The 24,991-nt window shown below is 40.0% G+C and overlaps 1 protein-coding gene and 1 pseudogene across 30 annotated transcripts in view; both read left to right on the top strand.

Moving 5' to 3' along the window:
• The window catches only part of TRIP12 (thyroid hormone receptor interactor 12), a 128,849-nt gene extending 113,500 nt beyond the window's left edge, over positions 1-15,349 (top strand). For 17 of the 30 annotated variants that reach the window (XM_036318806.1, XM_036318808.1, XM_036318824.1 and 14 more), the window contains 9 exons: positions 275-373; positions 4,960-5,074; positions 5,371-5,525; positions 6,674-6,838; positions 9,490-9,654; positions 10,836-10,949; positions 12,685-12,779; positions 13,154-13,257; positions 13,967-15,349. In XM_036318806.1, coding sequence (XP_036174699.1) covers positions 275-373; positions 4,960-5,074; positions 5,371-5,525; positions 6,674-6,838; positions 9,490-9,654; positions 10,836-10,949; positions 12,685-12,779; positions 13,154-13,257; positions 13,967-14,163 — 1,209 coding nt within the window. In that variant the 3' untranslated portion in view covers positions 14,164-15,349. The remainder of the gene's footprint in view (positions 1-274; positions 374-4,959; positions 5,075-5,370; positions 5,526-6,673; positions 6,839-9,489; positions 9,655-10,835; positions 10,950-12,684; positions 12,780-13,153; positions 13,258-13,966) is intronic. The other 13 variants (XM_036318830.1, XM_036318829.1, XM_036318827.1 and 10 more) reach the window with 2 other exon arrangements.
• Positions 15,350-18,566: 3,217 nt separating this feature from the next.
• LOC118661160 lies at positions 18,567-21,304 on the top strand (annotated as a pseudogene).
• The last annotated feature ends 3,687 nt before the right edge of the window (positions 21,305-24,991 follow it).

Here is a 24,991-nt window from a genome sequence, read left to right as displayed (position 1 = left end):
CAGAGATCCTTCTCCAACTTGAATTTTCTGAACTTGCCATGGGCTCAAGATAAAAATTGCACTTACATCTAACTTTTCTTCATGTATGTATGCCAGGAATGCTGCCGATGTTTATAGCAGTGCAGCTACTTCTTAACCTTTTCTGAGGTGTGCTTTGTAAAAAAAAATAGTTTTTTAGCAGTTTAGTTAATTTTTTTGCACTTCAAGAAATAGCACCTGTTTATTAAAGTGTAAAGTGTACTTATTTTCCTCACTTTTGTACTTTATTTTGTAGCGTACTGTGAACAGAGAAGAGCTGCTGAAACAAGCCGAGTCTGTGATGCAGGATCTTGGCAGCTCACGGGCCATGTTAGAAATTCAGTATGAAAATGAGGTGAGTTTTTGAGTCGGGACAGTTTTGAGCATGGTTTGTGTCCTTGATAAGATTGTCATTAGAGTTTCTTGGTCCTGTGAAATTCTAAAAGATAATTGGGAATTACCTGACATCTGGAAATTTTTTAAAAAAACAGGTTTACTAAGATATTATTTGTGTGTAATAAATGTACATTTTTAGGATGTACAATTGTAAGAGTTGACAAGTATACAGTCTGTAATCACTACCACATCATGATCAAGAAAAAAATCCAACCACCATCACAAAATATTTTCTTGGACCACTTTACAGTCAGTACCTGCTCTTTATCCCCTATCCCTGCCCCTGTAGTTTTGTCCTTTTTTACAGTCATAATAAATGGAATTATACAGCATGTAACCATTTTTGTTACTCTTCTCTCACTTAGTATAATGCTTTTGAGATCATCGTGCTGTTGTTTCCTTTTATTGCTGAGTAATAGTAATAGACTATTCATAGTATGTTTCATCACCAGTTGATGTACATTTGAATGTTTCATGTCAGTTAATATTTTAAGTTGTCTGTTTTACCTATGGAAATAACAGTATTTGGATAAAGGAAATAGACTGATTTGATCTGTGATTTCTACTTAGCATAGGGGTAGTATGCTAAAGGGAGAAAGAACTGACTTTAAAGCACCATCTTGTGGGTATCAGGTATTACTGCAGTTTTATTCATTTCTCTCTCTGCTTCTCTCTCCTCTTTCCCCTCCTTTCTTTCCTCCAAGACCCAGTGGAGAACAAAATGTACAAAGTCCCTACCATCATGGGACTTTTCTTTTAGTTTGGGGAGGTCAATACACACACACACTCATACACATGGCTATGAGATGAAGAAAAAGAAAGGAAAATAGGAAGATGGAGCATGATGGGGAGGGGACAGGGTGTTCTAAGGTGACATTTGAGGAGAAGAATATCTCTAGCAAAAGAATAGACATGCAAAAGCCCTGAGGCAACATTCCTTCCTGGTGGCAGATGACTTGTGGCTGGAGGGTGGGAGGAGGGATCATAGGACACGTGGGCAGTTTTTTTAACCTGAGCTTTTGCTGTGAGTGAGATGGGGAGCCTCAGAGGGTGTGGAAGAATGATACAAAACTATGTTTTCTAAGGCTCTCTCTTAGCACTTTGATTATAGGCTGTGAGATGCCAAAAATGCTGGTGCAGAGACCAAATGAGAAATTGGTGGTAAAAGTTTATATGTTTTGAAGGTGGGGCAGGCTTAGTGTTTAATGATTGGTTGCAATGTGGAGAGTAAGACTGAGAAGAGCCACAGATGGCTCCCAGGTTTGGGTTGGTGTGTGGGCTGAATGCTGATACCTTTCACTGCTGTGGAAAACTAACAAAGGGATGGGGGGGATTAGGAACATGTCACCAGGTCCCAACAGATCACTGTTTGGAAAGTTGAGTTATACCTTTGGTGGACTGCACCTAATCTTTTAAACTAGTTTGGATACTTTTTAAAAGTAACTGTGATAATCCTGTATAATAAAAGCCTAATATGCAAATTGACCGAACATTTGAACAACTAGTCGCTATGATGTGCACTGACCACCAGAAACAAATGCTCAACACAGGAATTGCCCCCAGCCCGCAGGCCCCAACCAGCAGTGATGGGTGGCGAGCCTGCAGCGCCAGGCCAGCCAAGGCGGATGCCAGTGGGGGCCCCCGATTGCCCCACCAGTCACCCCACAGATCAGCCCTGATCACAGGCCATGCCTAGGGACCCTACCCATGCACGAATTTCTTTCTTTCTTTCTTTTTTTAATTTTGTTTTATTGCTTCAAGTATTACAAGGAGTATTACATATGTCTCCTTTCTCTCCCCCCCCCCTTGACATTCCCCCAACCTCCCTTACCCCCCAGTGTCTTATTGTCCATTGGTTATGCTTATACCCATCCATGAATTTCATGCACCAGGCCTCTAGTGGTAAAGTAGTGCCCATTAGTTGCAAATACCATGCACGTGAAATACAGCCTTCTTGACAGGACAGTGGTTAGATTTAGCCTATAGACTTTGGTATTAACTTGTCCTTAGCTGCATATTTAGCTTATTGTCTGAGCTGGTAGGACCTTGATAGAACATGAAGGAATATCTAGGCTGAACATTGCCCCAGGCTCATGTATCTCATGGAGGAGGCATGTTCATTCTCAGCTGGCTGTACAGTTATCTCCGGGGTTTGTTTCAAGATACCAGTGTCCAGGATCAAAACGAGACCCACCTACTAAATCAGAGTCTTCAGGATGCACCTACCCCCCATGTGCATGTTAAACAGCACTCAGGAGATCCCAGTGTGCCGGAGTCCAACCCCAGCAGGTCCAGGGGTCCCCAAAGGTGTGGATGGAGTCGGCGAAGAAGGAAGGACACGGAGACAGTGTTCAGTTGATCAGCAGCCTAGCCAGGATCTCCAGCCAGGATCTCCAGCCAAGTTCTGGTCTAGATCTCCAGCGAAGTTCTGCTTAGGATCTCCAGCCAGGTTCTGTGTCCATGTTGTCTTACTAGGTTCTCCAGCCAGGTTCTGTAGCCAAGTTCCCTCGCTAGGTTCTCCAGCCAGGTTCTGTCCAGGTTCTCCAGCCAGGTTCAGTTACCAGGTTCTAGTCAGGTTCTCTTGCCAATTTCTGTAGTCAGGTTCAGTCCAGGATCTTTTGCCATGTTCTCTCGCTAGGTTCTGTCTCTAGGTTCTGAGGCCAGTTTCTGTCCAGGAACTTTTGCCATGTTCTCTCCAGCGAAGTTCTTCTGTCTCTAGAGAACGTTCTGTGTAGGTTCTGTGCCTAGGTTCTGTCTCCCTTTCTGTCTTGTTACATCTGTATTTATATCAGTTGATTCAATCCTATCAATCTCTATTACAAAGGTTAGGGCATTTCTTATCTCCATTCCAGGGAGTAAAGATTATGTAGCTTAAGCATGATTGTTCGTAGTTAAAGTGATTAATTACCCGCCTGGCACTTAGTTAAGAGGTTTTATTCCCTCCCTAACTTCAGGGGAAAATCCCTACCTGGGGAAACAACCTTTCTCAGAGACCTTGGTTAAAACACATAGTGCCAAGAAGGTGAGCAAACATTTTAAGAACAGTATGCCATATATGCCAGGTCCCTTGAAACAGCAAGCATGGACCGGCTCCCGGCACCAGTGCACCATGGGCTTGAGAAGCACTTGTGTACTTTCTGAGGCTAAGTTAGCCCAGTGTGTGCTGGTATGAATTCAGACCTCCCCTTATTTGTGTTTGTTTAACAAACCGCTGTTAAAGGCTAGTGTGTGCTCCAGCACTGTAGAGGATACAGAGGTGAATTAACCATTTGTACGCCATAAGCGTCTATAGATGCAAGCAGCAGACCTTTTTTAACACATTAAGCGCCTAGCCTGTTTTGTCTTCCGGATGGAAAGTATAGTGTCAGTCACCGGTGACTGACAAGGATACTTAACATGTTAATTAAACTCAAAATATCATGGCAGTTAACTGGTTAAAGTTTCCCTCGGGTGCGATATACAGGCATATAATGAAATGCTGACAGTGAAATATGGTAAGTACTTAGTAGCTGAAATGTAAATCCTAAGAAAAGAAGCAAAGTAACTGGGCATATAAGGAGGCTTTTCCTAAGGAGATGACATTTGAGCTGGTTTCAGAGTTGCCATTCACCAAAGATAGAATGAGAGAGAGCCATATGCAGACCATGCCTTAGTCCAGTGGCTCTCAACCTTCTGGCCCTTTAAATACAGTTCCTCATGTTGTGACCCAACCATAAAATTATTTTCGTTGCTACTTCATAACTGTAATGTTGCTACTGTTATGAATTGTAATGTAAATATCTGATATGCAGGGTGGTCTTAGGCGACCCCTGTGAAAGGGTCGTTCGACCGCCAAAGGGGTTGCGACCCACAGATTGAGAACTGCCTTAGTCCCTGAGGGTAAGGTATATAGCTTCTTTTCTCAGGATACAAGCTCAGACCATATAGTTTCTTGGAGCTTGTTTCAGGATACCAATGCCCAGGCTTGAAATGACCCACCTACTAAATTAGAGTCATCCGGGCCTGCCTACCCCCCATGTGTGCATGTTAAACAGCTTTCAGAAGATCCCAGTGCACCATGGGCTTGAGAAGCACTGATGTACTCTCTGAGGCTAACTTTGGGCCATAGGGAGTAGGAAATTAGAAAGGGATGCTAGTTCTTATTCTAGAACAGTGGTTCTCAACCTTGGCTGCACATTAGAATCACCTGGGAATCTTTTTTAAAATCCTGATTTCTGGGCCTCATCCTCCAGAAATTCTGTTTCTTTGTTATGGGGTGGGGCCACAACGTTAGTAACAAAGAAACAGAATTTCCGGAGGATGAGGCCCAGAAATCAGGATTTTAAAAAAGATTCCCAGGTGATTCTAATGTGCAGCCAAGGTTGAGAACCACTGTTCTAGATGATCCAGACTGAAGAAATACAGTCAGGTCAGTTGGAGAAATAATCCCTACTGCGTCCTGATAAAGAGTTCCTGTTAGTATCCACATTGCCAAGAGGTTTTCAGGTTAAAAAAAGGGGTGCAAATTTTAAAATTTGAAATTGTTCTACTTTTATTCTTCTGTAGGTTGGTACAGGTCTTGGGCCTACACTGGAGTTTTATGCACTTGTATCTCAGGAACTACAGAGAGCTGACTTGGGTCTTTGGAGAGGTGAAGAAGTTACTCTAAGCAATCCAAAAGGTAATATTAATCTGAGTTAGTCAGTCAATTTGTGTTATTCAGATCAGGTAAAGGGCCCTTGCAATTCATTAAATATATTTAATTTGTAGCAGAGGACCATTCTCTCTGACCTTAATTTATTTTAGCCTTTTTCTTATTATCAATTAAGGGAGGCCCTTCCAGCTCTAGGGGACTTAATTACATGATCTTTCTGATTTTGAGAATATTGCATTTCTTAAATGTTCTGAGTTACCAGTTTTTGTTTTGTCTTGTTTTGGGAGAGAGCATGTAAAGTTTGGTTACTTGTTCATTTACAGGAAGCCAAGAAGGGACCAAGTATATTCAAAACCTCCAGGGCCTGTTTGCGCTTCCCTTTGGTAGGACAGCAAAGCCAGCTCATATTGCAAAGGTTAAGATGAAGTTTCGCTTCTTAGGAAAATTAATGGCCAAGGCTATTATGGATTTCAGATTGGTAAGTTTATTTGCTTTTCTATAAATTTTTGTGTGCCTGTTTTATGAAAGTGCCTAATCCCATGTGCTTAATGCTGTATTTTTAAAACAGTGCTATACAAACTTTAATGTGCATATGAATTACTTGGGGATTTTGTTACAAAAGCCAATTCTGATTCAGTAGTTCAAGGGTGAGGCCCAAGATTCTACATTCTCATACCAGCTCCCAGGTGATGTCCAAATGCCAATCTGTGGCCCATGTTCTGCTAGAAGCAGAGGCTCAGAATCAGGCATGGTTTTAATGATATATTTCTGAAGTATTTGATATCATAGTTTCAATTCAGTAGGAAAGCATGAGTATGTAATTAAACTTATAGTAATTTTCCAGTAGAGAGCTAGAATGAAAATAATCCAAGGAAATCAGTACTCACAGAGGTTTGAATATTTCTAGACTTTCCTCCATTTCCTCTTCTCACATTTTATAAGCTACTTTGTATGTGGAAGACATTTTCATTTGATGTCAAATTCACAAGCTTACAATTTCACTGTAACAAGAATGGGCTGTTCACCAGTTATTTTAGAATTTCCATTTTATTTTCTTTTAATGATAATCAGTTGGTTTTTTTAACTTTTCCCTCTAAACATCGCTTGATATTGAGTTCTTATGGAGACTTTAAGTCCATCATTGAAAAATTATTTTATAGGGTCATTGTTTAAATAGAATACTTAAGTATTTTTAAAATTTCATTATATCAGGGCCCCAGATTGAATTTAAATGGGGATTCTTTTCATATAATGAGGGAAATAGTCCTTAATACGGACTGTTTTCCTCTAAGGATTATTTGACCTATTTAAATGACCTCTTGACATGTCAGTTATAAAACTGAGACAATTCTAGAAGCTGTGACTTAAAATATTTTGCATATTCGCCCTAACTGGTTTGGCTCAGTGAATAGAGCATCAGCCTTCGGACTCAAAGGTCCCAGGTTTCGATTCCGGTCAAGGGCATGTACCTTGGTTGCGGGCACATCCCCAGTGGGGAGTGTGCAGGAGGCAGCTGATCGATGTTTCTCTCTCATTGATGTTTCTAATTCTCTATCCCTTTCCCTCCTCTCTGTAAGAAATCAATAAAATATATTTAAAAATAATATTTTGCATATTCCCTTTCAGGTGGACCTTCCCCTTGGCTTACCCTTTTATAAGTGGATGCTACGGCAAGAAACTTCACTGACGTCACACGATTTGTTTGACATTGACCCAGTGGTAGCCAGATCAGTGTATCACCTAGAAGACGTTGTCAGACAGAAGAAAAGACTTGAACAAGATAAATCCCAGGTAGGCTTACAAGATGAGGAAACCTCCAAATGGATCAGTTTCTTATTGTAGAAAGATGAGGTCTTTGTTAAGTGGTTTGTATTTGACACAGTTATGTTATTTTAGAAAATTTTAATTTTTTATCACAACTGAAACGTGATTTTATAATGTGTAAGATGGCCTATAATAACAGCAGTTGGTGAGTAAAAGGCTTGATTAGCAAATAAAATACACTCCTAACTGAAATCAAAGGCTCCTGCTTGTTAAATTTTATATGGGTGTTATGTATCTGGGCAGATACTATGTCAGGCTGAATTCTTTTAGTAAGCATTTGAATCAATAAAACTGTTCTTAGGACAGATTTTTTTTTTTTTGTCCTGAAATGTGGCTGAATTTAGGAACAGTCCATTTGTTTCTAGAGAGATTTCAGGATGATATCTTTAAAAATCATAGTGGCTGTGTACTATATTTTGGTAACACATATTGAAGTTTCCTTTAGATTTCATGGGTACTCTTGAGTTTTATATCATTAATTGATATTTTTTACTAAGAAGTCATTTCACTCAGTCTGAGATTAGTAGTGGTATCTGACATTACAAGAAGGCGAAGTTGTATTTTTAAAAAATGGCACAGACTCAGATAGCTTATATTGGGCAGGTAACATGGACCAAAGTTAAATCAACTCCCATTAAGAATAGAGAAGAGATTCTATAGAGTCAAAGTGTCCTATCTATATTAATAAAAGGGTAATATGCTAATAAGACTGGGTCGATCGGCCATTTTCCAGCACCGACTTCTTTCCAGACAAAACCATGGTGGTGGGGGACCGAGGCAGAGGCCGTTAGGGGTGATCAAGCCAGCAGGGGAGGGCAGTTGGGGGTGAGATCAGGCTGTCAGGGGAAGGCAGTTGGGGGCAAACGGGCCGGCAGGGGAGCAATTAGGCATTGATCAGGCTGTGGCAGAGGAATGGTTAGGGCAGTGGTTCTCAACCTGTGGGTCGCGACCCCTTTGGCGGTCAAACGACCCTTTCACTGGGGTCGCCTAAGACCATCCTGCGTATCAGATATTTACATTACGATTCATAACAATAGCAACATTACAGTTATGAAGTAGCAACAAAAATAATTTTATGGTTGGGGTCACAACATGAGGAATTCTATTTAAAGGGCCAGAAGGTTGAGAACCACTGGGTTAGGGGGTGATCAGGCTGGCAGGCAGGCGAGTGGTTGGGAGCCAGCAGTCCCGGATTGTGAGAGGGATGTCTGACTGCCGGTTTAGGCCCTGTGGGATCGGGCCTAAACCGGCAGTCCGACATCCCCCGAGGGGTCCCAGATTAGAGAGAGTACAGGCTGGACTGAGGGACCACACACACACACACATACACACACACACCCAGTGCACGAATTTTGTGCATCAGGCCTCTCCATAAAATTGAGAGGAGCTTACAGTAGACAAGTTGGGGGTTTTAGAATGCCTTTGTGTCAGGGAGGATGATTTGTAAGGGAATTCATCTTAGCTCCCATATTAATTGGTAGTTGTTGGTGATTTTGGAGAAATAAGCTTATTAAGGGAAATAGCCAGATCTTTGCCAAGTCCATATTTTCAATACAATATCTGTTTTCAGATTTTTAGAACCACTTAGGTTTACACTTAGCAACTTTGTAAGTTTTAAACTATTGTAGTCTTATTTAGGATCGATTATCTTTTAGGTAAATAATGGCCCAGGGATAGAAGCAAGGAAAGAAAGTAAAATCATGGCATGTTCCAGGTGCCTTACATATGTTAATTTATATAATCCACAACAACACTGTGAGACTTAGGTATTTCTATTATCTCAGTTTTACACGTGAGAAACCCAAGGCAGATAGGTTGGGGTAACGTGCTGCCCAAGGTCACATACCCAGAATGTGAGAGCTGGAATTTAAGCCCAGGATGCTTGATCTGGAACCCATAGTGTCAAATGTCTTAAAAAAATGATTTAATAATCAGTCTGTTTAAAATGACTAATTTTCTGCACATAGAGGCATCTCTAATCCAGAAACCCATTTGCCTTCTTTCTAAGAGTGTGACTTGATTTTTCTTTGTTGGAATCTTTTTTCACTGTAGTGCTATTATATGAATATATATTTGTTATTCTAGTCCCGATTAAGAATTTACAAGGTATTCTCTAGACTTGGACTTTCCAGAGAAAAAATATTTTTATTACTAGATAGTGCATTGTTTGTACTTACTTGAATTTATAATTTCCTAACTATATTGTATTACTCAGTATTAGCTATATACATATATTGAATTCATTAAGATTTGCCAAGAATTTATGAAAAGTTTGACTCCAGAGCCCACACTCTTTAAGTAGACCATTATGCATAGTATCTTGGCCTTTTTGAGAAATTTGATTTGAATATGATCAAATTGAGTAGCAAACATCTCATTATGAAGGAACACTTAAGATCTTGTTTCTCATATAAAAACAGTTGGAATCGAAAGTGTTTAAGATTATTTCTTTTGTTATCTCAGTGACTTGGTCATGTGTAGATTATGACAAAAGAAAAAAAAATAGGCTAAGAGCTAAAAGAAACCATAAAATGTGCTAGCATGTCTTTTATTTTATAAACACAAAAACATAATTAAGTGAATGACGGTACTTGACAACCCCCTTCCCTTTTGTGTAGACCAAAGAGAGTCTACGATATGCATTAGAAACTTTGACTATGAATGGCTGCTCAGTTGAAGATCTGGGATTGGATTTCACTCTGCCAGGGTTTCCCAACATCGAACTGAAGAAAGGAGGAAAGGATATACCTGTCACTATCTATAATCTAGAAGAGTATCTAAGGGTATGTAATCGTGGCGTCCTTTGGGGAGAAGACCATCTGTGGTGATGCAGAGCTTTGCCTGTGGCTACTGCTCTGAAGGAGAGGGAAGGGGCCAGTCCACTAAAGCACAAGGTGCCAGCTAGCTGCCTGCACGGTCTAGTTTGAGACCTTTGACCTGTAGGATCACTGCATGAAGTTGACTTTTTCAGCCTTAGCTTTGTTTGTTCTATGAGAGGATATATTGGATATTTCACAATGCCTTATACAATCTTGAGTTTGCTATTCTTAAGCTTAAATACTATCTTAGATGATCACATTTCACATTTTGTCACAGTTTGAGTAGAAATTACTGAAAAGGAGCTATCCCTTGTGACTAAATCGCTATCAAGCCAGATAAAAATTGCCTCTAACACACACACACACGCACACACATTCGCACATTTGTGGGATTGATGAGGCCTTTCAAATTACCAATTCATGGTTCTTTACCTTTATAAGCTGAATTAAGGAAAAATAATTTTATATTGAATACAAATTATGTTTTAAATTACAACCCATGAGGTCTTTATTGCTACTTTTTGAAAAGTGTTTTTTTTTTTCTAGACATTGAGTGGAAAGAGCATTGTGTTCAAGATGAAATATTACCCTCAACCTAGACCTAACTCTTCCACTAACTTAAGTGTGGGATTTTAGATAGAACCTCTGAAAATTTTTAGCTCTGATTTCTTCACCAGTTTGAGGGGGGGGGCGGGGGGGGGGAGGAGAAACGATAGTAGAGAACCTTAAATACTATTTACCTGCTGCTTTTCTTTCAGTTTACTATTAAATGAAGCATTAACATCCAGATTAAGGCTCTCTGAAAATAATTTATAATAATGTTTTTATTTTTATCTGAATGTGTCCTCTATTTCTGAACAAATAGGTTAGTCAATGTGATTGATGGCTAGATAATGTTGGGCCAGTTACAGATGCTTTTTGTTATGTGACTGCATTTCTATAGTGTGCCTTTTGCTACGTGCACATACTTAGCAAAGGGTTGGGTTCTAAGAACTTAACAGGATATAAAACTAAAAATTTCACATTTAAAACAACAGTAATTGTTACTTGTCCATTTTTTTTTTAAGTAATGTTTCACTGTACTTTGTTGCGGAAAAAGATTTGAAATGTTGTCACAGTTTGTAAAAGATTTTTCTCTTTTGCAGCTGGTTATATTCTGGGCTCTAAATGAAGGCGTTTCCAGGCAGTTTGATTCATTCAGAGATGGATTTGAATCAGTCTTCCCACTCAGTCATCTTCAGTACTTCTACCCAGAAGAGGTGAGTATCTTATATCTAAAATAAATGTTCATTTCTAGTTCTGTGCCTTAATTATCTTAGTGGGGTATTTCTGTGCTAGTCGAAGACTCCACTGTTGCAAACAAAAAGAGGGTTGGGAGCAAGAGATGGATTTTTGAGAAAGATAAAGCCATTTCCTGAGCAAGGAAAAATATTAAAACATCAAATATAACATTTTATACTGTATAAATAATATATATGAACTATATAAATATTCAGTGTAATATAAATATTAAATATAAGGGAGTGGGGTCCATGTGTGATTGAGGAAGCATAGTATCATTGTCAGCTGAGACCTGGATGCTTGATGGGGCGTGGGACTTAGGTGTCTGTGCTGCTGTGGTGAGCAGGGAGAGCCATGGGTCCAGAATAATGAAACTGGTACTGAGGGGGTCACACTGTCTTTATTTGTTGTTATTTTTTATTAACCACATTTCCTGGATTTGATGAGACTTGGTTTCAAGATTCAAGTTAGTCCTTGAAATTTTAAGGAAGTGTTATAAATTTATTAATTGCCAAATTCAGAGAATACTTTTGAGAATGGAAAATATGACTTTATGCATAGTTTTTCTAGCCATCTTAAAATGCAACATGAATCTCAGACTACATGAAATGTCATAGAACCAGTCTAGAAGGTGTTAGGTTTCCCCAGTTTGCAAACCTTTTTTTTCAATACTAGCTTTAGAATACACACATTCGTTGCTGGCTGAATCTGGAAATCTTTGAATAACAGCTTTTTAATCTCATTATTTTTATGTCCACTTGGGTTTGGTAACTATTGAAGCATGTGGCATCCCTAGCACTTTAAAGCACCAAGTGTCACCTGGACTTGAAAATAGCAAGTGTTGCTCCCATATTTGAGTCCTGTTCCTCACTGCCTAGCTGTGTGACCGTATCCAAGTAATTGTACCTAATCTGACTGCCTTGTCTATAAAATTATAACCTCTGTCTCACTGAACAGGATACATGAAGTACCTGACAGTGACAGGTAGTCAGTATTAAATTTCGTATGTCCCAAATTGGATTTTCTCAAAAGTATATACTCATTCTGCAAATGGGCAGTTAAATTAAAGAAAAGATGGTTTGATTTGAAACTGATGTTAAGATTCTCCAAGGACACAAAGGCATTTTTTGCTTTCTAACAATCATTCTGTAATGGATAGGTGGGTCCCCATATAGCCCTAAACAACTATATGGCATAGACATGCATCTCTTTACAAAATGTGGAAAACTACCGATTTGCTATGTCTCATTTTAACTTACTTCTCCCACTGCTCTCCAGCTCAGTAGTCTATCTCTTGGCTTCCCTTATTGAGTACCCTTGTGATTCCAAAAGCCAGGACTTATAAAAATCTACTTGGTTAGAAGTAGGTTATCAGGTTAAAGCTTCTAAAGAACTGAGAAGAGTTAGGAAAACTTAAATCAAGTGTTTGTTTCATATGTTTTGTTTGAAATTAAAGACTTCTCTAGAACTCTAAATCCCAACAAATGGGCAGAATTCCTATTAATGTACAACAGAAGGGGAAATGGAATGTGTAAATGCATTAGAAGAGCACAGTATCTAAAGAGGTCCTAGCAGAAGTCTTTGATATAAAAATGATACTCTTCCTTAATACATTCAGACCTTTTTGGCATACTATGAAACATATTGTATGCACTTCAATCTGTTATACAGCTATTATCTTGAGTAATTCTTTACCCTTATTTAAATGCACAGCTGGATCAACTCCTATGTGGCAGTAAAGCAGACACTTGGGATACAAAGATACTGATGGAATGCTGCAGGCCAGATCACGGTTACACTCATGACAGGTGAACGCTGGGGTCTGCCAGGGGTTCAATTTATAGCTTAGAATTTGGTAGTCTGTGTATGTATATATTGTAAACAATAAAAGGGGGGTATTTTCTAATTTGTCTACATATTAAAGGAGGTTTTCTGATATTTATAGTAAAACAGGGATATCTGAACAATCCCATACAAATCTTAGTTATTATAACAGTAACATTCCACTTAAATTCTAGCTATAACAGCAGAAGCAAATTTGATTTCAGGGTTCATTGTAATGTGAATTCATATGTAGTCATACTTAAATTTGACAGTCTCTAGTTAATTGTGAGAGTTGGCAATGTGTTGTGATTCAAATCTGTATTTTAATATGAAATAATAATAATTATTTCTGTTGCAGTCGGGCTGTGAAGTTTTTGTTTGAGATTCTCAGTAGTTTTGATAATGAGCAGCAGAGGTTATTTCTCCAGTTTGTGACAGGTAGCCCGAGATTGCCTGTTGGAGGTGGGTACACTGTTGATGCCTGACATTGAATGTAGCTATAACTGTGTGTGTGTGTGTGTGTGTGTGTGTGTGTGTGTGTGTGTGTGTGTGTGTACACTTCAGTACCAATAGCAGGATATTTTTTATTTGATTTACAGTGCCTCATAGTTATTCCGGTATGGTAATGTTTCTCAATTTTTGGTTTGTGAGGTAATTCATTAACAGATATAACTGGCAGGAAAACTCGTAGAGGTTTATCTTAAACACATTGAAATAGGATTACTATACACTGTAATGCTGCTTTTGACATATGTACATTATGATCTTAGATGTGAAGGTATTCTGAAGTGTGAATGTTCAAAGTTGAGTCCTAACATACTTCTATAGGTATGAGTTGGTACTCTTTTAAAAGTTAGAAGACATAAGAAACAGTTTGCCTTCATGTTATGCAATGACTTTTTATAGTAAATAAAGCAAATGCCAGGTTCCATGCACTAAAGGTATATTGAATATGTAGGTTTAATCTCCAAGGAAGAAATAGTACCTCGTGTGTGTGGTAATATTATACAGCAAAGCAGTGTAGTGTTTTTTGATAGGCGTAGCATAAAAAAGGCATGTCTATCATTCCAGTCTGACTCCTCTCATGGCTAAGAAAGTGTTCTCTAAGCTGGCTGTTTGCATCCTGTACACTTACTGAGTCCTTGGTCTCTCTTCCTTCCCTCTAAATTAGGCTTCCGGAGTTTGAACCCACCCTTGACAATTGTTCGGAAGACATTCGAATCGACAGAAAACCCAGATGACTTCTTGCCCTCCGTAATGACTTGTGTGAACTATCTTAAGTTGCCGGACTATTCAAGCCTTGAGATAATGCGGGAAAAACTGTTAATAGCCGCAAGAGAAGGGCAGCAATCGTTCCATCTTTCCTGATTACACCGAGGAATGCAGTGTCTGCCTGTTACAGCAAAAGAAAACAAATCATGATTTCTTTTCTAAATGTATCACCTGAGTCAAGGAAACATGTTACTCCTTCTTGTTGTAGGAAAAACGGCTTGCAGATGATAAAAGAGACACTTGGTTGATATTCATTAATGGCCCCATGGACTTAAAGTGATCAGGCCCTAAACCATTGTTGTGATGAGGTTTCTTTAGCAAGTTCTTGTTTAAATTATCGTTTATTTGATGAGTGAAGTTTTTAACTTGCTTTGCTGTGTGAAATTTGAAAAAGGGGATGTTTTTCCAGGCTGAAACAATAAATGTCGCTGTGCAGTTTAATTCTGGGCTGTGTGTATCCATCTAGCTAAGTCTGCAGTATTGTTTCCTCCAAAGATAACTCTTGTACATAAGTACAGAAATTAAAGCTCACGCTTATTTGACAAATAGTTCAGTAGGTTAGCTCTGTGTGCTTTTCACTTCCTTCTAATTTTTTTCTCCCCGTTCATGCATTGTCTGTGCAGTTCACACAGTTTTTTTTGTATATGACACTCAATTGTTACATTTTCATTAGCCATGGGCTTTTGTTGTTCCATGTTCTCTGAATTAAGATATAATTTAAAAGTCAAAACTTGACTTATACTGTCAATATAATTCAGCCTTTGTAATTGGGTGGACTTTTCTTAGAGCTTAGTTTTAATATAGTTGTAGGGTATTACTTGCTGGCTTCCTACCAGTGACACACTAGGAATGTTTACATGGGGATTCCAGCAGCCACAGCCCATGGAGCAGAGGCAAGGAAAGCTCATTCATTCATTTCTCTTGTGTAGGTTACAAAATGTACAGCTTGGGCCGTCCAGTATGTATTATTCTATGGCCAGAGCATTTTGAATTGATGTAAAGTTTTAAAGAAAACAAGCAGTTTTAATTCCCTTTTGGAGTAAAATAATTTTTTTCTCCCATGTTCTTGTTTTAAGTTTTTGTTCATAGTCTGTCTTTCTTCCACTCCCCCCTCCCCCCTTCCCAGCGATAACTTGGGACAAACAGTTCAGCCTTTGTCTCCACACAGATAAAAGCACCTGTAAGCAATGCTCTGTCCAGTAGTTCTATGTGCTGATTTCTCAAATCTGCAATAATTCATCAGGCTAATGTTTCTACCTAAAAATAAATAATGTTTGCTTCACCTTTTTGTTTATAGTTCTGTGCTGTATGCATAATTTGTGTAGATGTATTTCTGAAGTAAATTGTTACATCTCCATGATTCCGCGTCATGGCTGATTTTGCTTCTCAAAGATTTTATAATAGCAACTTGAAGAACATAAAAATGTGGAGAGAAAATGGGAGGAGACTCCTTCCTAAGGTCAAAATTAAGCCTATTACATAAATTTGAGAGAATTTCCATAATTCAAATTTTTTGAAAAAGAGATGAGGTCTTTTTTTTTTAATTGAACTTTGAGAAATCAAATTTTTTTTTGTTTTACTTACTGTTCCAAAGTTTTATTTAATTGATGTAGAAACCCCTTTGTTCCTATTCTACCACTGAGAAGAAACTGAGTGGCTTGTTTTATTTTGATGACTGTCGTTTTCCACTTAAATGGCCTTACATGGAGCATCCCCTAGTGGGCGCTCATCCCCACGAGCCGCATTCTTCACTGAGCTCGGGAGTGACCTCTGTGAAGTGTGAGGAGCTGTAAGAGCTGCTCAGGGGCCTGTCTCCCTGGTCCCTGCAGAGGCTCTGACAGGTGAGAGCAGCTGTACCTTGACATGGGGGAAGGGGTGGCATTTCTGCAGTTCTGATAGAGCATAGGAACTAAGCCGTTTAATCAAGCAGCGCTAGGTTAACAAATGAACCGATTTGTTTTCAACTGTTCTGATACCTTTTTACAAACTAAGCACAAAGATTTTTGCGTAAACATAGCATTTTGTTTTTTTTAAATCAGGGTTCTGTTAACATTTAGACCTGTGTATAAACAAAGTAATGTCTCCTACTAAAATATCTGTATTTGACATTTTCATGTTGTGGCCCTGGCAGATTTGCCCTCATTGATTGACCGTCTAACCAGTACCTATGATGGTTTTTAATCCAGTTGTGGAGCTTGAGTGTTTAAGAGTCAGTAATTATCTGTTTAAACACTCAGTCTTTAGCCTACAGTTTCCTCAGCAACCCTTGGTTAGTTATGAGCAGGAAGACTTCCCCATTGTAAAGCAGTCTCCCTTGGCAGAGGCCTTAATATTGCATTGTAGGGAAAATGTATTCTATTTCATTTGCTGTTACTCCAGTTATGCCTTAAATTTATTTGCTTAGTAATCCTATCAACAAGCACTAATTTTTAGATATCCTTTGTATGCGTAAACAGTTGGATAGTGTCCTAATATTCTGTTGTCCTTTAATTTTGCTGAGATGGAGTCAGTCAGATGTTGGGCAGCTAACACCAAATATGTCATGGTGTGTTGGACAGTGACTGGTTTAATCTGCTTTGTATATTTTAACTTTCTTTTTAAGAAGGAAGGGAGAGGGAGTTACATGTAATTGCATCCCCATCCCCCCTCCCTCCCCAAAGGGAATTGTAAGGTTAGTCTAATTGGGGACAGACATGGAGAAAGTTATAGATACCTTAGCCTAATTTAGCAGAAACCTTAAACACAGCCACACATGAGGGTACAGATTTCTCTCTTCCTGTTCCTCAGCTCTGGTTTCCTGTGTTTATATTGATAAACTTCCTCTCACCTTCACAGTTTATAAAGAAGGTAGTACCCCAAGTCCCTCTTTTCTGCATTGAACAACACTTCAGTACTGAACTCCAGAAGGCTGTGACCAGTCACTCCAGAACTTCAATAGGGCCACCTGTGTGTGCATAAAGTCCCTAAGGCTGAGTAATGAAGCCCCAACTTCTGCATATAAGAAATTAGGTTCAAGTCTTGGTTTTCCACAGAAAGGATTCTCGCCAGCGAATTGGAGGTTTGTCTTCCCTCTGCTTCATCAGGTTTTGAGGCTGTGCTCTGTGCTCCCGATTTTTGTCAGTGAGTACAAACTCAGGAAATGGCGATGTCACTGATACTCCAAGGGGGGGAGAAAAAAGTTAAGGAGACTTGCAGGGGAAAGACATGTTAGTGCATTCAGAAACCACGTCCTTTGAGGGTATTCTGGATGCTAGTGTCCATCCTCCTTTAGCAAAAATGATCAAACTTTTCATCCATTTATCTTAGTCTGGATTTTATGACCCGTTTTTCCCTACTGTAATAAGAATGTTGTTTGGAAATGTCATACTCTGTATTTCTAACTCTGAGAAATGCTCTTGTATGGGTCATAGGTCTGCCATGGCAGGAGCTGGCATACCAGCTCAAGGGTAACTAGTGTCAGATCACTGAAAATGCTTCCTTTGTTACCTCAAAAGAAAAAGATCCCAGACAGAATATAGCATTTATATTTCTAGAAAATGGAGGGTTGGCTGTTTTCCAAGAACTTGAAGTAAATTCTTGTGCAAGGAAAAGTTCTTAACTCTAAAGACTTGCCTGCATAAAGGAAACATTCTTTAATACTGGAAGAGGTGGTTTTATTTTTACAACAAGCCTACTTAAGACCAAACCTATAACCAATTGCTGATCTCCTGTGTAAAGCATTTTTTTCTCTCTGATCTGAAACAGTGATTTATATGAACTGTTGGAATAATGGAACCTCAAACTACAGATGTGTATGTAAAATTGCATAAATGCACTGACTTCCTTCTCCCTGGATATATTTTTAATAAACAGCGTTATCCTATATGGTCAGTTTTATTAAATCATGCACAACTAGAGGGTTCTGAGCAGTGGTATGCTTGTATGGGTGGCTTTTGGAAAGCTTCCTGTTTTGCTAAGTGCCTATAACCTAATCAGATTATGGAAAAAGTTGTAGAAGACAAATATATTCAGAGAGATGACCCTAACACTTACTTGTTAGTGGAGAGGTTTATACTTGTGTATAAGATAGTCCCGTGAAGTGGTGCCTTTGGGGTTGGGAGGTGCCTGTCAGTGTGCAGTGATAGTAGCAGAGCCCTAGCATTCATGACTGGCTGCTCCAGAGCAGTCTGTATCACTGGAACAGAGTGGAATTGACTTAGGAAAGCAAGGAGGTAGATTTTCTTTTTTTGAGTGATTATTAAATGTAGGGGTGTTTATTTGGGGGGGGTGGAGTTACTCTTTTTAAGAGAACCAATGAAATATATACATATATGTATACAGATACCCACCATACATGTATATGCATGCATACACACATGTTCTAAAAGAAGAGTTTGTTGGTTTTTAGAGAGAAGAAGGGGTAGAGAGAAACATCAATGTGAGAGCATAACATTGATCGATCAGTTGCCTCCTGCACACCCCCTTTTGGGGATCAAGCCCACAGTCCCGGTATGTGCCCTGAGGGAAATCAAACTGGCAACCTCCTGTTGCACAGGAAGATACCCAACCAAGCCACACCAGCTGGGGCCACACATACATTCTTATGTATTGTCGTGGTATAACTGCCTAAGGATAAAGGCATACTTTTCTCTTGGTCTGTAAAAGTGACTTTCACAGATGAAAGGGACTGCTGAAGCCAAGCCCATACAAGATAGGCATGTACATAAAGTTTGTCATCCTTGCAATGCTGCCAATTCGTGTGGGAGCTGAAAAGCTCGTTTTTAGTTGAGGCAATGATATGAATCGATATTGGCATGTGAATGGGGTACACAGAAGTTTATATGTTAGTGGCAGTTGCTGGCCAGTATTCCAGTAGAAAGCACTGTGTCCCTTGAGACTGTGCATTTGGTAGGACGATATGTGGCCATTTAATTATAGCTATTATAACTTACATGCTTACTGTGGAACCTACAAATTCCTTCCTCTTGTCCTTGGCCAGATTAGTAACCTCAAGGTTATCTGGCCTGTGTTGCCCTAAACTAATGCCATCCTACCTATGCAAGGAACTCCCAAGTGAGCAGGCAGGCCCCAGAAACCCCAAATCCATATTTGGTCTCCAAGAATTGGCCTTGGGACTTGGGCAACCTTGATAGACAGCTAAGGTATTATATCTCAAATACTCTTGTGGCTTCATGGCCCAGACACTTGTGGGTGATGGCACTCTGGCAATTCAGGTTTCAGGGAGAGATTTTAGTGTCCTCTATGTGACTAAGATGCATTCACTAGGGACATTAAGAATTTGTGTTATTGCCCTGCCGGTGTGGTACAGTGGTTGAACATTGACCTAAAAACCAGGAGGTCACAGTTCAATTCCCAATCAGGGCACATGCCCAGGTTGGCTGGATCCCCAGCAGGGGTGTGCAGGAGGCACCCAATCAATGAGTCTCATCATTGACGTTTCTATCCCCCCTCCCTTTCTAAAATCAATAAAAATACATTTTTGAGATTGCTATTTGCATTGACTGGTTGTTACATGGGTGGTTGCCATAAAGAAGCGGGTTGTTTGAAATGATTGTCTAAAAGTGATGGGAGGAAAGCCTCATGTGCTCCGTTTGGTGTTCCCTTCTCAGTGAGGGGGTTGAAGCCTCTGTTAGACCTGTTTATCCAGCCAGTTCTGTTCTATTCCCAAGGTGTGTCCTGATTAGTCACTTTAGTAAAATAGAGTATCCAGCTCTGAGAATCCATCGTGGTGAGAACTTATGCAGAGCTGTGTAAAGGCTCCGTCAGTACATGTGGAGTTTTCAGCTTTCGACCTGCAGGAGGGTCAGGTGCAACTTTCTTCAGTTGTCCCCAATCCGGGTTCATCTGACACCAGCTGCCTCCACCATGGTGCCAAAGTTCAACCCCAAAGAAATCAAAGTTGTATACCTGAGGTGCACTGGTGTGGAAGTGGGTGCCACATCTGCCCTGAGCCCCAGATTGGCTCCCTGGGCCTGTCTCTGAAAAAGGTTGGTGATGACATCACCAAAGCAACCAATAATTGGAAGGGTCTGAGGATTACAGTGAAACTGACCATTCAGAACAGACAAACCCAGACTGAGGTAGTGCCTTCTTGCCTCTGCCCTGATCATCAAGAGCCTTCCAAGAGACAGAAGAAGAAAAAAAAAAATAAGCACTAAACATTAAGTGGAAATATCACTTTTGGTAAGATTGTCAGCATTGCCTGACAGATGCAGCACCGATTGTTAGCTAGAGAACTGTTTGGAACTATTAAAGAGATCCTGGGGACTGCCCAGTCTGTGGGCTGCAATGTTGATGGCTGCCACCCTCGTGACATCATAGATGATATCAGTGGTGCAGTGGAATGTCCGGCTAGTTAGGAACTACAATGGAAAATGTTTCCATTAAAGAATATTTGACATAAAAAAAAATAAAAAAAAAAAAGTTGTGGAGCAGGAAGAGCCTGGCCTATTCCTAGCTAGTCATGACTCTTATTCTCTGCATTTGTCATCATAGGGGTATGTTTTAATATTAATGTTTTTACAGTCTTGGGTGTGATTCTTTGAAATGTCTTCCAGTATTTCTTGACAAAGGCATATGGGCATTTTGGTTGGCACATTGTTCCTGGCTGTTGTAGAGCACAGGGCTTTCCTGGCTCCCGGCTCTGATGGCAATAGCTTCCTCTAGTGGTGGTGACAATGCAGAATGCCCTCTCATACTTTGAAATATCACTGTGCTGTCCCCTGGCTGAGTGTTCATGTGTGCAGCTTTGGAAAGCATTCAGATGTTATACTCAGCCAGTCGTAGTTAATAACAAATTACAACTTTGCAGAACTTATGAGCAGGCACAACTTTGCAGAACTTATGAACAGGCACAAAATAAGAAGAGAAAGTAAACATTACTTAGACTATTTTTATCCTGCTTTATCTATAATTCTGAGGTTAGGAGATTTAAGGTGATTTGCCATGTCCCCAAGCTAGTAAGTGGCATCAGGCATCCTGAGGTGAAAAGGCAACCATATGTATCGGGTACTTTCTGTGTGTGTGTGTATGCATGTGCATGTGTGTATATAAAACAATAAGGAGAAAAATAAATTCACAGCCACAGAAGCACAGAGTGGCAGGCCCTACTACCTGAATGGTCCTGAAGTGTTGCCAAATTCATCAGAGCCATTGACCTTAATATTTTTGGTATTTCTTGAGTTTTAAAATGAATACATTATTTTTTTTTTCTACCAGTAAAAAGGGAAATAGCCTCACTTAAGGGTTCATTGAAACTTGAAAGCCCTGGCCAGGTGGCTCAGTTGATTGGAGCTTCGTCCTGGGCACTAAAAGGTGGTGGGTTCAATTACCAGTCAGGGCACATACACTTGTGGGCACTTGTGGGAGGCAACTGATCAGTGTTTCCTCTGTTTTCTAAGGAAGAGAGAGAAAGAAGAGAGAGGGAGAGAGAGAGAAGGAAGAAGGAGAAAGGGGGAAAAGTTAGAAGAGGAAAATAAATATTTTGAACTTAATAGAAAAAAATAGAGGGCAGAGCCACTTCTCCGGTCCCTTTATTCAGGTCCTCGCAGAATTGGAATCAAGAGTTCTCCAGCCTTGTCAATTTGTCTCCTAACCATCCACTGCCTGCTTCCACCTGGATCCAGGCAGCAGCCAGGCAGGTAAGAGGAAGCTTCGACCTGTGATCCTCCTCTGTTAAAAGTTCATTGACCTTGTGTTTGTGGAGCATGAATAGATGCAGGTAGTACCAGGAGAGAGAATGACACCAGATAAATAGATCACTTCACTGCCTGTAGGAGGTATTTAATATTTTAACAGTGTATTTAATTATTCAGAGGCATTTCTTTTCTCCTTGTACAGGTGATAAAAATTGCTGTGAAGCACATATAGCTTTTTTAAAAAGTTACTCAATTGAAGGGTTTGGTTACCTTTGTAGTTTCAGGTTGGTGCCATTAACTGAATGACTGGGTCTCACTCCCTTTTTGGGTGACATAGATTTTGAATTTGTGTGTTAGAATTTTCATATAAAATTTTATTTTATCCTGGTTTATTTGCTCGCTTAGAAAATATTCCTAAGATTGCTAGTACAACAGTTGTCTCGGGAATCAAGTTTAATTGATAAACGAATGCAGAAAGTGTATGGATGGAGTAGGCCTCTGTTCTCGAACTCTGTCTGAAGTCTACTGTCCAGAGCTAGCCAAGTTCTCAGCAATCACCTGGTCCAGCTTCCTCATGTTTCAGATGGAGAAAGAAGTCAAGAAAGTTCAGGGACCTGATCGTGTGGCTGGTAAGTGGCTGAGCCAAGACTCTGAGCCCAGCCTGGGCTTGCTTTCCTCCCTGGACACCTGGAAAGCTCAGGTTAGGGGGCATTAGAGCTATCCCTCCACCCTCCCATTCAACACAAAAATCTCTTTTCCAGGGTCCTCTGCTAGGATCCTGCTCTTCACCCATGAACCCTCCTGTTTCTCAGTCCATCCTTTGGAAGCTCAAATTACTAAAAGTTTCTCCCCATTTTCATAGGAACTTTTGCTGGAATAGAATTTATGTTTAATTTCCACATTTGATTTTGAATCTAGTCACCAAAACACTTACTAGAAGTCTTTGCTCTTTTTTTTTTAATCATTGGAAAAATGGGTGGTTTGTAGAATATGATTCTTCCTAGGGAATTTTTTTCTCTATTCTCCCATTTCTCCCTGAGATTATTATCAGTAATTTCACAGAAATCTTTTTGAAGCTACTATCCAAGGGAATAGCAAATATTGGTTTCTTATCTAAATGGCTTTTAATTAATGTTGAGGCTAAATTATGCCAAAAGCAAGAGGACATTTCTAGGCAGAAAAGCTCATCTTGGTGTGGAGTTGAAATCTGCCTCCACTCCCCTGGTGACCCTCATTCTAGCATAGCCTTTTGTAATCAATCATCCTAAATAGCATCTAATCCTCTTTCCACGTGGTAGCTCTTAAAATATTTGGGATACAATCTCATTTCTACTTCTGACTTCCCCATGCTAATATTTTTCTTCTCTAGCTACACTTCCTACATTTTTCTTAAATTCCCAGTGACCTTCCCACCCTATTCCTTTGACAATGCCAGTGTTACTCAGTCTCCCTCAAGTACCTGCCATCTTGTCATTTGTTTGTGTGCCCTCTTCATATGGTGGTGCTTAGACTGGGGCAAGGAGTTCTGTGCCCTCCGGCTGTCAGACCACAGGGAGATGCTCTCTCATTGCAGACAGTTTACTTACATCCATGGAGCCTGAGATTGTATTCACTTTCTTGGCTGCCGTGTCATCGTATTAATTAATATTGAACATGTGATAGATGTTACCTCTCAGTCTGTTTCAGCCTGATGTTTCCATCTGTACATTCCCTTGGGCAGTGAATCATACAAATACTTGTGTACTCTTGGTTCAGAGGTTTTGGGGTCACGCTCTCAGGGACCACGTGTGGAGAATGGGCTGTTCCAGCCTGGGACTCCTCACTTAGTATGCAGGACTGGAGGCTGCCAGCCACATGCCTCTCCCTTCTTGCCATGTGTTCCTGGGATCCTTCTCAACCTTTGCTACGGTCACTGCAGGTCCAGAGCTCTCTCTGTCAAGGGTCTTTTCTCTCCTTGTCGCTGCTGATCCAGCCACTTGTGGATGGTTTTGCAAAGGATGGGAAAGTGTCTCTTATAATTACCAGAGGTGAAAGTGACTGGGAGTTGGGGGGCAGGACACAGGCAGGACAATCTGAGGTTTGACCCTCTTAGAACTGTCAAAACTTGGAGTCTGGACCTTGCCTCTGGGAACAGGAAATGACAGTAGGTGTTTATCTCATATTACTTGTCTGTCCCATCACTTGCCCAAGGCCCTTTGCAACAATGATACTCTGTAGAAACCAAACACCTCAAACTCTTGGCTCAGAAACTTGCTATCAACGCCCTTTCACATCGCCTGTGAAGATGGCTGTCTCCTCTAAGGGGCTCACTTTCCCAGAGATAACACACAGCGACTATTGTTTCCATTCTAAGCTTTACTATCTCCTTCTTTCTGCTTGCTTTGCATTTAGACTGCTCTTCTTTTCCCAGTTTCCTAAGGTGGAAGGCTAAGTTATTCAAAGGAGATCTTTATTCTTAATATCACATTACTGATAACCTCTAGTTGTTGAAACATTCTTATCATGCCTTTAATTTTTGATAGTTTCTTTTAATTCTTTGAACCTGTTTATTAGAGGTCTTTAAAAATCTTTGTTGAGTAAGTCCAAAAGAAATCTTTGTCTAGGTTTCTCTTGGCTACTTCCCCCACTGTGTTTAAAACACACTTTTGTTTCTTTGCCTGTTTTGTAATGTTTCTGGTGGAAATTGGGTATCTTTTATAATAGAATACAGCAATTCTGGGAATCATATTTCCCCTCCCAGAGTTTATTGTTGTTCATTTAGTGACTTTTGGGGACTAATTTTGTACATTCTGTATTTTTTATCATGTGTCCATTGGTCTCTGCTTCACTAGTTTGATGGACAACTAATGATTGGACATTGATTTCTTTAAATGCATGAAGCAGTAAATGCCCGATTCTTTGCTGGGGGACCATGAGTGTGTGTGTGTGTGTGTGTGTGTGTGTGTGAGTATGTGTGTGCAGGTGGTTTACAACTCTGCCTTAGCCTTCACTGTTGGCTTGTGCAGAGCTTCAAAGTCAGCCAGAGATGAAAGATAGGGACTTTTCAAGTCTTCCCTGGGCATGTACACAGCCCTGCGAATGTATGCTGTCTTCTTGTTTCCCAGGAATATGTCAGAGCTTTTCCAAGCCTCCTGTAGATATCTCATTCCCCAGCTTTTTCTTTTCAGTTTTTTGATCAGCCCCAAGTTGTTTTACTACCTCAGGTAGCTGCAATTTCAAACAATTGGCACGTATTGTTTGTTTGTTTACAAATGCTCTAGGAAGAGGGTTGTTTAAATGGAGTGAGC

The sequence above is a fragment of the Myotis myotis genome, unplaced genomic scaffold (genome assembly GCF_014108235.1).
Source record: "Myotis myotis isolate mMyoMyo1 unplaced genomic scaffold, mMyoMyo1.p scaffold_m19_p_8, whole genome shotgun sequence".
NCBI lineage: Eukaryota > Metazoa > Chordata > Mammalia > Chiroptera > Vespertilionidae > Myotis > Myotis myotis.
Note: the sequence above shows the minus strand (reverse complement) of the source record. Positions and strands in the feature narration are given on the sequence as shown.